The 14084-nt window shown below is 39.7% G+C and overlaps 1 protein-coding gene across 3 annotated transcripts in view; it reads left to right on the forward strand.

Moving 5' to 3' along the window:
* Positions 1-14084, forward strand: part of mmaa (metabolism of cobalamin associated A) — a 67432-nt gene that overhangs the window by 43812 nt on the left and 9536 nt on the right. Inside the window, exons 6-7 of one of the 3 annotated variants that reach the window (XM_072570758.1) lie at positions 3763-3850; positions 8370-10121. In XM_072570758.1, the coding sequence (XP_072426859.1) occupies positions 3763-3850; positions 8370-8419 (138 nt within the window). In that variant the 3' untranslated portion in view covers positions 8420-10121. Of the gene's footprint in view, positions 1-3762; positions 4390-8369; positions 10122-14084 lie in introns of those variants that run through there. The other 2 variants (XM_072570671.1, XM_072570577.1) reach the window with 2 other exon arrangements.

Below are 14084 nucleotides of genomic sequence, written 5' to 3' on the forward strand. Positions count from 1 at the left end.
TTTGCCCACTCACTTAACCTATCTATATTCCTCTGTCGACTCCTTGAGTCATCCTCACTACTTGCCTTCCCACCCTATTTTTGTCATCCACAAATGTGGCTATAGTACATTCACCTGTCATCAGATCATTGATTTATATTATAACTGATTGTGGTCCAGCACTGATCCATTAGTTACAAATTGCCATCATGCTGAACTTCTCTCCCAGTCCTCTCCACCCAATTCTCCCTTCTTCATTTGTAATTCTCATTATTTAAGTTTAGTCAGTTGTTTCCAATCCAAGTTACTTGCTGTCAAACTGAATGCTATATTCTACCATGTTATGGTCTCTGTTCTCTGGGGATCTTTTACTCTGAGATTGTTTATTAGGCTTGCCTCATTGCGTATGATCATATCCAAAGTAACCTGATCCCTGATTCAATCCACAATACATTGTTCTGGGAAACTGCCCCAAATACACTCTGAATTCTTCCTTGTAGCTACTTCTGCTAATTAGATTTTGCCAATCTATATTTTGATTAAAGTCACTAATGATTAATGAGTTTTGTACATGTCTTCATTATCTTCTGATTTATTCTGCCCTTTTGTTTTGCTTATTTTGTGGGATGTTGGTGTTATTGGCTGACCAGCATTTATTGGTCGTCCCTAGTTGCCCTTGAGAAGGTGGAGGTGAACTGCTGCAGTCCACCTGCTGTGGATTGACCCACAATGCCATTAGGGAGGGAATTCCAGGATTTTGACCCTGTGACAGTGAAGGAATAGCGATGTATTTCCAGGTCAGGATGGAGAGTGGCCTGGAGGGGAACTTGAATGAGTTTTGAGGGAGCGGATGCTTGTAGATATAGTACCAATCAAGCAAGCTGCTTTCTCCTGGATGGTGTCAAGCTTGTTGAGTGTTACAGCAACACTCATCCAGGCAAGTGGGAGAGTATTCCATCACATTCCTGACTTGTGCCGTGTTAGTGGTGGATAGACTTTGAGGAGTAGGGACGTGAGTTTCTCGCTACAATATTCCCAGCCTCTGACTTGCTCTTGTAGCCACTGTGTTTAAGTGGTAAGTCCAGTTGAGATTCTGGTCAATAATCACACCCAGGATGATGATAGTGGAAGATTCAGTGATAGTAACACCATTGAATGCCAAGGGACAATGGTTCGATTGTCTGTCTCTTATTGGTGATGGTCATAGTCTGGCATTTTTGACGTGGGAATGTTACTTGGCACCTATCAGCCAAAGCCTGGATATTCTCCAGATCTTGTTGCATTTGAACGTGGACTGTTCATTGTGCCATGCAGCATGCTGGATCTCACTGTGAAGGCAGGATTTCTTCTCCACAAGTATTCTTACTAGCAGTATTGTGGATAGGTTAATTGGCGAAGATGAGGTCAAGTAAGATTTTTTTCCCTCTTGGTTCCCTAATCACTAGATGCAGGCCCAGTAAGGAAGATGTGTGCTTCAGGATTCAGTAACCTTTTGTCAGTAGTGGTTCTGTTGAACTACTCTTAGTGATGAATACTGAAAACCTCCATGTAGAGCACATTCTGTACCCTTGTTACCCTCATTGCTTTCAAGTGACATTCAGTGTAGAGGGATACTCTCAACAGCTGAGGGAACTTTTCAAGTGATGGTTGAGGAGTTTGCCTTGCTGTTGTTTTCTCTGATACCTTGAGACATTACAGGGTTCAGAGTTGATGTTCAGGTCTCCATGATCATACAGTACTTCGTCACCACCTCTAACGTGTCAGTCCTTTTGACTGAAATTCCCAGGGATTGTAATGGAGGTATCTGTAATTATCTACCTTTATCAGTAATTGACAATTTCATGAATATGACTGTCATCTTTGGCATAAGTCCCTAGATGTTGTTAGCAAGAGGGTCTTTATAGTACAAGACATGGTGTGCCACTGCTCCTTCCGGTGCTTAGCTGGATGCCAATTCATCCACCCAGTTTCATTCCTTTTTAATGGTTCTAGAACAGTTAGGTTCAGGAGATCCTTGCAATACCTTTTGACTGGGTACGTGAGAGTCAACAACCTTATATGCATTGGGTGAAATGTAGGCCAAACTAGCTAAAGACAACAGACATCTTTCCCTAAGAGACTTTAGTGAATGAAATAGAGAGGGGTTTTCACAAGAGTCAAATTAGTTTCTTGTTCACTAGTCCTGTCTGCCCTTGCCATAAATAATCTTAATCTCTTCTTTCTGGCCACAGCTGCTTCACCCTTTGCTCTCCCTTACCTGAACCCCATGCTTTTCTTGTATCATCTTTCTGACCAATTCATGCATGTTTCCCATTTTGCTGCATTCCTAAATCTTAGAGATGTGGTAGAATAACACTTAGGTTTGAGAGAGAACGGAGACCTCCAGAGTGAATAAGACAAACAACGAGAAAAGAGATTATCACAAAGATGATCAGGATAGATTGAAAAAAATTCAGTCAAAATCATGAGGGGCCTGGTCTGTATAGATAGGGTGAATCTATTCCCAATCCTTAAAGGATAGAGGACAATAGAGTACAGAATTGAGGTAGGTTGCAGTAGAAGCAAATGTGCCACGAGAATCAATATTTTCACACAGCATGTAGTTAGGTAAAGATTTTCCAAGTGGGATTATAAACTTTGACACAGCAGTGCCCAACCTGCCCCTTCCCCTCCTTTTTTCTTTATAAGTCTTCTCATGAATTTGGATTTCCAGAAAACATTCAATAAGGTGCCATGTAAAAAATAGGCAGAATTCAGGAACACATGATGTTGAGGGTAATGATCATGGATTAATGAAGACAGGCTTTGAACAAATGAGTCTTAAGATTGGAAAGATGTAACTAGTGGACTACTTCACTGTCTGTATTAATGGCTTCGAAATGGGGCAGAGTGTAAATTATCAAAATTTCTTCCTAATTCTAAAATTGGGGGATCAGGTATATTGTAATAACAACATAAGGAATCTAGAAGGGGATGTAAAATGATTGAGGCAAAAACTTGGCAGATGGAGTTTAAATTTAGGAAAGTGAAGTCATGCTTTGGAAGGAACTGTCAAAAAGCAGACTGTTGTTTAAATGGAAAGGGGCTCCAGAAAGTACAGCAGAGGGATCACAATGTTCTCATGTATGGAACGCAAAAATAAAGTGTGCCAGTACAGCAAGTAATTAGGAGGACAAATTGAATTTTGACTATCATTGCTAGGGGCTTGATGCTTAAAAATGGAGGCAGTCTTGTCACAACTATATGTAGTGTTGTTGAAGCCCCATCTGGACTACTGTTTTTTTGTCCCTATATTTAAGACCAGATATGTTGGCAGCGGAGGCAGTTAAAAAATGATTCACCAGGCTGATTTCCTGGGGTGAAGGAGTTGACTTATGAATGGCTAAATAGATTAGGCCTTCATTTGTTAGAGTTTAGAAGAATGAAGATAACCTTATTGTAACATACAAGATTCTGGGGGTGCTTGACAGGGTAGATGTTGGGATGTTTCCACTAGTAAAGGAACCTTTAACAAATGAGTGTCTCCTTGTTCTGTAATGGATTTGCAAAATAATTTCTGCTTAAAATAATGAATGTTTAGAATTTTCTTACCTCCGTTATGGAAGCTAGATCACTGAGAGTATTTAAAGAGAAAGTAGGAGTTGAGGGCTGTGAGGAAATGGCATAAAAGAGTAGTTGAGGCCTGGGCAGGTCAGTCGTGATCTTCCAGAATGGCAGGGCGATCTCAAGGGGGTAAATGGCCTACTGCCCCTATTTCTTATGTACGTACTTTGTTCTTTTTAGGTGACCCGTGTATCTTCAAAAACTGGGCAAGGAATTCCTGAACTCTGGGAGGAAATAGAAAAATTCAAGGCCACATTATTAGAAAGTGGTGAGTTGCAAATAAAAAGACGAAAGCAACAAAAAGTGTGGATGTGGAGTCTGATTAAAGAAAATATTACTGAATACTTCTGTGACCATCCATCTGTCAGAAATCAAATTCCAAGTTTAGAAGATAAGGTTGTCAATGGTGATATAACTCCTGGTTTGGCCGCAGACATCCTTCTGAAGGCATTTTCGACAAAGGAATAAATACCTTATACTCAATTAAACATTGCAAGTCTGTTATGGATTGTAAATTTGGAAATGATCATAATGTTTTCACAGACAAACTTTAATAATTCAAATGTTTTAAAGGAACATTCCTTGCTGGCTCAATGGGATTTCCATATGGAAGCACTTTAATGAAGATTCTAACATTAGTTTATGCACACTTAAAATTTTAATATGTTTGTGCAGATTATTTCCTGAATGAGCATAGCATTGTGGACCATTTTAATTTCATGAAGCTGACTTTGCCATGATTCACTAATTATTTTGTCACATGGACTAAATGGTCAGTTTTTGTGAAATAAAATTGTATGAAATATATTTTGTTTCACTGTAGTTATTATGGCAAATTATTTTGACCAGGTGATGAAAAGAATAGACAGAATCTTAAAAATTGAAGTTCTAAATTGTAGGAAGGCTAATTTTGATGGTTTTGGCAAGAACTTTCAAAAGTTGATTGGGCGCAGATATTCACAGGTAAAGGGACAGTTGGAAAATGGGAAACCCATCAGAATTGAGATAATGAGAGTCCAGAGACAGTATATTCCTGTTAGAGTAAAAGGAAAGGCTGTTAAGTGCAGGGAATGCTGAATGACTAGAGGAATTGAGTTTTTGGCTAAGAAAAAGAAGGAAGTATATGTCAGGTATAGACAGCAGAGATTGAGTGAATCCTTAGAATCTAAAGGCGGTAGGAATATACTTAAGAGAGAAATCAGGAGGGCTAAATGGGGACATGAGATAGTTTTGGCCAGTAGGAGTAAGGAGAATCCAAAGGGATTTTATAAATACATTAAGGACGAAAGGGTAACTCGGGAGAGAATAAGACCCTCAAAGATCAGCAAGGCAGCCTATGTGTGGAACTACAGGAGATAGAGGAGATACTAAATGAGTATTTTGCATCAGTGTTTACTGTGGAGAAGGACATGGAAGATATAGAATGTAGGGAAATAGACGGTGACACTGAAAATTGTCCATATTACTGAGGCGGTGGTGCTGGATGTCTTAAAACACACAAAAGTGGATAAATTCCCAGGACTTGATCAAGTGTACCCTAGAATTCTGTGGGAAGCTAGGGAAGTGATTGCTGGGCCCCTTGCTAAGATACTTGGATCATCAGTCGTCGCAGGTGAGGTGCCGGAAGACTGGCTAATGTGCCATTATTTAAGAAAGGTGGTAAGGAAAAACCAGGAGAACTATAGACCTGTGAACCTGACATCAGTGGTGGGCAAGTTGTTGGAGAGAATCCTGAGTGACAGGATTTAAATGTATTTGGAAAGGCAAGAACTGACTAGGGAAGCACGGCTTTGTGCGTGGGAAATCATGTCTCATGAACTTGGTTGAGCTTTTTAAAGAAGTAACAAAGAGGATTGATGAGGGCAGAGCAGTAGATGTGATCTTATATGGACTTCAGTAAGGCATTCAACAAGGTTCTCATGGGAGACTTGTGAGCAAGGTTAGATCTCATGGAATTCAGGAGGAACCAGCCATTTGGATACAGAACTGGCTCAAAGGTAGAAGACAGAGGGTGGTGGTGGAGGGTTGCTTTTCAGACTGGATGCCTGTGATCAATGGCATGCCACAAGGATCAATGCCGAGTCCATTGCTTTTCGTTGTCTATATAAATGATTTGGATGTGAGCATAAGAGTTACTAAGCTGGTAGATGACACCAAAATTGGAGGTCTAGTGGACAGCGAAGAAGATTACCTCCATAGTACATCGGGATCTTGATCAGATAGGCCAGTGGGCTGAGGAGTGGCAGATGGGGTTTAATTCAGATAAATGTGAGGTGCTGCATTTTGGAAAAGCAAATCAGAGCAGGTTTTATACACTTAATGGGAACGTCTTGGGAAGTGTGGCTGGACAAAGAGACATTGAAGTGCATGTGTATAATCCCCTTAAAGTAGAGTCACAGGTAAATAGGATAGTGAAGAAGGCATTTGGTACGCTTTCCTTTATTCGACAGAGCTTGGAGTATAGGAGTTAGGTCATGTTGTGGCTGTACAGAACATTGGTTAGGCCACTTTTGGAATACTGTATGGAATTCTGGCCTCCTTCCTGTCGGAAGGGTGTTGTGAAACTTGAAAGGGTTTAGAAAAGATTTACAAAGATGTTGCTAGGTTTGGAGGATTTCAGCTATAGGGAGAGCTAAATAGGCCTGGGGCTGTTTTCCCTGGAGAATCAGAGGCTGAGGGGTGAGCTTATAAAATTATGAGGAGCATGGATAGGATAAATAGCCAATGTATTTTCTCTGGCTGAGGGAGTCCACAGCTAGAGGGCATGCGTTTAGGGTGAGAGGGGAAAGATTTAAAAGGAACCTAAAGGGCAAATTTTTCAGAGGGTGGTCCCTGTATGGAACGAGCTGCCAGAGGAAGTGGTGAAAGCTGGTCCAATTACAGCATTTGGAAGGCATCTGGATGGGTACATAAATAGGAAGGGGTTCGAGGGATATGGGCCGGGTGCTGGCAAATAGGACTAGATTAGGTGAGGATATCTGGTTGGTATGGACAAGCTGGACTGAAGGGTTTGTTTCCGTGTTGTACATCTGACTCTATATAGACTTGCACTTGCCGACTTGCTGCTTATTGGCTCACTGCTGAACTTACCAGTGACAAGTGAGTGATTAGACGGAGATGGAGTAGGAATGTCTGCAAAAAAGGAGAGACTGACAGCAAAAATAGTAAGAAGTGATTTCAGAAAATCCTAATTGTTCGACTCATGATTTTCTAATGGATATTTCAAGCAGGGACAACTGCGAGTGTATACTAGATTATTCATGATTCTAGTTGCAGTCTGTAGACACTGCAGGGCTTATGCATTTGGCAAATGTTAGAATCACCCGGTTCCTATCACATGACCAAGTTGTGTTTTTTAACATACGGTAAAGATGTATTTCAGTTTTTAAGTATTGATTATAACAATTAGCCTTGGATTGGTCTTTTTAGATTGTGTCATCATTTTACAGTCTTGTTTCTGGATGATTTGATCAACAAGCTACATGTGATTCCCACCTTATCGGTGATAGATCAGACCTTGACTATAACTTCTCAGTTTGCTGTTACTAACATTAGTGGTCTTAACATTAAGGAAAACATAATTAGGTAAAACGTCAGAGGCATTTAATGCTATCTGTTACCCTTTCCTACTTTTTTTTAAACTCAGTTCAGGATTGACCTTTTTTTGACTTTATCACACATTAATGCTGAAGCGACCCTTAATATTATGTTAACAATTGATAAATTCAAGATAAAGTTCTGAGAATGTTGCAGTCATGGGAGCTTTGCCTAAGTGGCCATTCTTATGTAAACTTAGAAATCTCAAGCTTTTTCCAGCATGAGTCACATGCTAGTAATTTTCAGGATCAAGCGCTCAATTTATGGGCAAAGTCACCCCAAAAGTAGCCGGAAAAATCATTGGTGAGCAATCTGAAAAGTTACCAAGAAACAGAACCAATACATTTTGAAAAGTTACTCCTTCAATCACAGGCTGGTGGCTCAAGGATGAACCTACTGGCAGCAAGTGAGGGAAGGAAACAGCTGATATTGAAATAGTGAAAGGCAAGTTTCAGTTGTGAACAAAGTTGATGAGGGGGCTAGGGCAGGTCTGCTGGGCAAGGTGACAGTGAGTGGTTAGAAATGTCTGCAAAACGAGAGGGGATGAACCCAGTAACTGCAAAGGCAGAGAGCAGGAGAGTAGCAAATGATTTGCAGAAGGGGAGAGGGGTGAAGGAGGGATGGCTACAAAGGACAGTGAAGGTACCTGCCAAGAGTAGCTTGTCAACAAAGGAATACCTAGTTAATTGGGAGCTAAGGAAACCAAATTTTGCAAATTTTCTACTTTTCATGAAGTGTCAGTCATTGAAAAAAAAATTGTTTCCAACTTATGTTACTTTAAATACTGGAAATTTTAAATTCTCCTTGTGGCTTTAAGTGCAGAGTTGACGACAAAGGTGAAATGGTCGTGTTTTAAATTGATTCCTTTTTCCTATCCTAAGCCTGAGACAGCAATACATTGATTTACTCCTTTCCCTTTTTTATTTCTGATCTTTACTGAAGGTAGACTGAAGGATGTTCCCTCAATGCTGGTTTTTATTTCCAATTATTTGAAAATAAATCCATAGCAAAAACCTTTTGATCAAAAACCATGTGATCACACTCAGCCATTTTGAGTTCAGCAAGATTGGCTTATTTTTTAAAAAGAAAAGTTAAACCTGCAAATATAGAATGTGATTTTCTTTATGCCCTCTGGCCATGATGCTTGATAAAAAAATAAATAAATTCTAATTTTTAAAAACCTATTTCAGGAAAAGAGAAAATTAAAGAGTTACACCATCCTTGTCATTTTCTAAAATAAAGAAACAAAACAAAAGGAAGAATGGCTTGCAGATTGTTGCAGTGAAGCACTCTGGGAAGATTGTCATCCAGTGTGCATTGTAATGAAGCCATCCAGAAAGAGTGTCCTGCAGTCAGTCTTGCTGATCAAAACAACTGACATCACAGAAATTCGTAACTTAATTGACCGGTAAGAAACTGCTGTTGGGCAGGTGCAATATAATAAAGATGGAGGACGGGAAAAATTTCGAACTGTAACAGGCTGCTCCTTTTTTTTGAGGTATTTTAGCGTTGGAAGTGATTTTGTCGAATTACTGTTTTATATGCTTTTGCATTGTTTTGGAACTTTGTAGAAAATATGTTAAAACAACAGCACTTTTAAAAGGGAGAGAAACAGACAAAGACAGCACATGGTTGGTCAATGCAGGAGAGAGAAAGAAATACACTGCTATTTGACACAGCAGTGAACATGCGCAGTTACTGTCTTTGCTGTTTGAATTCGTGTATTGCTGGACATCTGAGTGTGTCTGGGAAAATAAACAAAAAATGAAATTCCCAACTGATCTTGTAGGAACCTGTTTGGGCGAGTTCACAGCACAGAAACAGATAAGTGAATAGTTTTAAGTATGGCCTTACTGTAAGTCTGCAGTAGTGAGTAGATGGGTTCTGGATTGTGTTTTATTGAGATATGTCTCTTGATTAAACTTAAAAATATAAGCCATAAGTATTAAGTTAGCCTGGAACAGTGTTTTGTAGAGAAATAAGACAGTGCTATTTTCTGGGTCTGAGATTGAAAGAAGCAAAAATGGCCTTTAGTAGAGTGATATGCTCTTCTTGTCGGATGTGGGAGTTTAGGGAGATTTTATGTGCTACTGAGGATTATGTCTGCAATAAATGCTGTTGGTTGTGAATGGGTTGGTTGGAGAGACAGTTAGAGGCAGTGAGGAATTTACAAGAGCAAGGGGGTGTGATGTGTGGCAGTTATAGGAAGGGAGAAAAGTCACAGGTACAGTCACTCCAGAAAAGGTAAGAGAGGTAGTGCAGGTATCTTCTGTGGCTATCCCCATTTCAAACAAGTTTTGGAAAACGTAGGGGGTGATGGAGTTTCGGGGAGTTTAGCCAAGTTTCTGGTATTGGGACTGGCTTTAATGCAATGAGGGGCACATCGAGAGTTCCAAGAGATCAATTGTGTTAGGGGACTCTCTCTAGTTCGAGGCACAGACATACGTTTCTATGGCCAGCAGCGAAAAATCATAATGGCATGTTGCCTCCCTGGCGCCACGATCAAGGATATCTCAGAGAGAGTGCAGAATATTCTCAAGGGGGAGAGGGCTCAGCAGGAGGTCATTGTACACATTGGAACCAACGATGTCGGAAGGGAAAAGGATGAGATTGCGAAGGGATAAGATAGATAGTTTGGCAGGAATTTAAAAAGGAGGCCCTCAAAGTAGTAACACTGGGAGTAATCCAGATGTTACAAGCTAATGAGGGTAGGAATAGGAGGATAGAGCAGATTAATGCATGGCTGAGGAGCTGGTGTATGGGAGAAGGATTCACATTTTTGGATCATTGGAATCTCTTTTGGAAGTGACGTGTACAAGAAGGATGGATTGCACTTGAATTGGAAGAGGACTAATATACTGGCAGGGGAATTTGCTAGAGCTGCTCGGGAGGATTTAAACTAGTGTGGTGGTGGTGTTTTGGAGGGTGAGGTGGTGGTGGTGGGGGGGGGGGGGGTGTTGCGGAGCCCAGGGAAATAGTGAGGAAAGAGATCAATCTGAGATGGGTACAGTTGAGAAAAGAAGCGAGCCAAACACTCAGTACAGGTAAGGACAAAGCAGAGAACAAGGTAGGACTGATAAATTAAACTATTTATTTCAATGCAAGTGGCCTAACAGGGAAGGCAGATGAACTCAATGCATGGTTAGGAACATGGGACTGGAATCTCATAGCAATTTCAAAAACTTGGCGCAGGTTTGGGCAGGACTGGCAGCTTAATGTTCCAGGATGCAGGAAAGACAGAAAGGGAGGCGAGAGAGGAGGGGGAAGTGGCGTTTTTGATAAGGGATAGCAATACAGCTGTACTTAGGAAGGATATTCCTGGAAATACACCCAGGGAAATTATTTGGGGATAATTAAATTGTTGCAGAGGATACAATAGTTCAAAACTGTATAAATTGAGGACAGTGTAGGACTTCAAAAGGACATAGCTTAGACAGTTTGGTGGAGTGAGCGGATGGGTAACAGATGAAGGTCAATGTAGGAAGTGAGGTGATTCATTTTAGTTGGAAGAGCATGGGCAAACAAGATAAAATAATGGATTTTTTGTTAAGGGGATGCAGGAGCAAAAGGACCTGAGTATAGTTGTGCGTAGATTATTCAAAGGTGGTGGGACAGATAGAAAAAGAAATTAAAATATACACTATCCTGGACTTGTACTGTTCATCCCTATTAATACTATATAAGAGCAAAGAAGTTGTGCTGAACTTGTATTTAAAAAAATAAGCTTGATGGTCCTCCACTGAAATTGTGTACAGTTCTAAATGCAACTCCATGAGAAGAAGGTGAATGTATGAGAGAGTGCAGAAGAGGCTTCCAAAAATGATTCCGGGGCTGAGGAATATCAGTTAGATTGAGAATTGGTAATTTTTTTTATAAAGGTGAGAAGTTCTGACAGATTTTCAAAATAATGAGGGTTTGGATACAGTAGATAGAGAGAAACTGTCCCTACTTGTAAAATGTTCGAGAACATAATGGCATAATGTGTTTTGCAAAATTAGCAAATGTGATGCAAGAAAAAGTCTTTTTCACACAATTGGTGGTTTCTGTCTGTAATGCACTGCTGAGCAGTGTGTGGAGACCAGTACAATTGGAGCACTTAATGATTATTTGAATCAAAACAATGTTCAAGAGTATGGGGAAAAGACAGGACAATAACACTAAGTCTCAATGCTCATTTGGAAAGCTGGTGTAGTTACTGAGGAGATTAAGTTCATTTCGGGGTTAAAGCTTTTGTCATATCGTGAGTAACAGCAAACAAGTGGAAACCACTGGTGTACAAAGAATGGATAATAAATGAGACGAAGGCAAGACCAGCAGTAACAGGATAGTGTCAGCCTTGGTTTAAGTACAGACAATGCTGGTGTAAACTGTGGGAAAACAGTAGAAACATGGGAATTGTAATACATATGTTGTAATGGTTTGTATAAAGTTGGAAGGTGATTGTAACAGCCCAGAGTTTAGTCTTTACACTTCAGGGTAATAAGACTGGCTCTTGCTGCATATTCATGAAATAAACTATATTTAACCCGATTTCCTGTGTCCTGTCAATTTGTTGAGCTTTGTGTTATCCGACATGAGCCAAATGTGCTGCTTCTACACTGTTATGCTTGTGGTTCTGTGAATTTCCACTGTCTCCTTTCCTCTTCCTGTTAACTAAACTGCTTATACCCTTACCTGGCAGTGTGTTGCTGGGAAAGTACAACAGGTCAGGCAGCATCTGAGGAGCAGGAAAATCGACATTTCTGGCATATGACTCTAGACTCTGGTCTCCAGCATCTACAGTCCTCACTTTCTCCTTACCTGTCTTTCCCTGTCTCAGTGCACCTGCTGTTGTAGCCCTCGTCCATGTCTTTGTTTCTCTAGACTTGATCACTTATATTGCATTTCTGGCATGTCCCATTCAATCCTCTGTAACCTTAAGTGACCAAAGTTCTGTTGTCTGTGTGTTAATTCATGCCACATTCCATTCTCCCAAGACAGCTCTGCTTGCCAAGATACTTGTAAAGTAACACTTCAACTTATAAAAAAAAGTCTTATTGTTTACAAATCCTTGTATGACCGTACGTCTCTGTAACCTCTTCCAGTTCCACAACTCTCCAAAATCTGCATTCCTAATTCTGGGCATTTAATCATCCCTGATATGAAATACCATATTAATCCTCTGGTGGTGGTCACATCTTCAGCTACCAATGCCTGAAGATCTGAAAGCCTTTCTACCTTTTTCCTTTAAAGTCACTCCTTAAAACTTGCCTTTGAACATGCTTTTGTTCGTCGGCCCTACTCTCTCCTGGTATGGTTTGGTGCCACATTTTGTTTTATAATGCCACTTTTGGATGGCTTGGTTCATTTTATTACATCTTGGCATGATTTTTTTTAATTGTCCTATGGGACATGGGTGTTACTGTCTGGGCCAGCATTTATTGCCTGTCCTTCAATGACCTTGAGAAGGTGGTGGTGAGCTTCATACCAAAGCACATCATTTCACATTTGCCCATATGCTTGCCTATTCATTTAGCTTATCAATATCTTTTTGCAACCCCTCTGTATCCTCTTTTCAACTAGCTTTCTTACCTATTTTACTGACATCAGCAAATCTGCTCAGTGTCACCTTCCATCCCTTATCTAAGCCATGGTTAACAGTTGAGGTCCCTGTGACACACTACATGTTACATCTTGTGAAATGGAATAACACTCAAACATCTATTGTCATCTTGTTAGCAAGCCAATCTTTTATCCATGCAACTCCCTACCCATTAATCTTTGCACATCCTCAAATGTGTTTTGGAATTGTATCTGTCAATTTCCTCTTTATCCACGATATGTGTTACCTCCTCAAAGGACTCCAATAGAATGGTCTCATGATTTACTTTCCACAAAATCGCATTGACTTCATCTGATTACCTTGAACTTATCTAAGTGCCCTGCTATACCATTTTTATTAATAGCTTTGTGCATTTTCTTTATGACACATTAAACTGACTAGTCTGTAGTTTCTTGCTTTCTGTCTGTCTTTGAGTAAAGGAATTACATTTGCTATCTTCCAAACTAACTCATTCACGCCCTGATCAAGGGAATTTTGGACAGTTAAAATTTGAATGAATTATCTCACTCGCCATTTATTTTCAGACCCCTAGGATGAAGACCGTCAAGACCCACAGTTCTAACAATTTATTCTATCATTCCTCTGGTGATTGGAATTTTCTCACTCCTTCCTGCCTTCCATTTCCTGATTTATCATTGCTTCTGTGATTTTACTTGTATATTTTGTAGTGAAATCTGATGCACAATGGTAGATGCTCAATTCAACAACCATTTCCTTACTTTGCCTCATCAATACTCATTTTGCTAATGCTTAATATTTATAGAAACTCTTGATATCTGTTATTTATTTCTGGTTAGTTTTCTCTTGTACTCTAATTTTTCCTCCTTTATTAATTATTTGATTTTTCTCTTTTGTTCAATCTTCTGAACTGTCACCAGTCTCTATATAATTATTTGTTTTCTCTTTTTTTCCCTATCTTTAACATACTTCCATTGGATTTCTAAATTAATAGAATATCTATTCTGTATTTTCTGAAACATCCCCTTTAATTGTCTGTCACTGCACCTGTTGACTGATATTTTAACCTACTTTTCCAACTCTATTTAGCCATTTCTGTTTTCATGCACTTAATTTCCCTTATTTAAATTAAATAGTAACACTCCCCCCTCCTTCAAATTGAATGCAAAATCAATCGTATTATGATATCATTAATCTAATCTCATTACACCGTAGCATTTCTAGTTGGTTTGAGAACATGCCGCTCTAAGATATTATCTGAAAATACTCTGTGAACTCCTTATCTAGGATACATTTGTTCTTCTGATGTTTCCAGTCAATACGTACAATAAATCTACCATGATTG

Source organism: Chiloscyllium punctatum, chromosome 1 (assembly GCF_047496795.1).
Source record: "Chiloscyllium punctatum isolate Juve2018m chromosome 1, sChiPun1.3, whole genome shotgun sequence".
Classification (NCBI taxonomy): domain Eukaryota; kingdom Metazoa; phylum Chordata; class Chondrichthyes; order Orectolobiformes; family Hemiscylliidae; genus Chiloscyllium; species Chiloscyllium punctatum.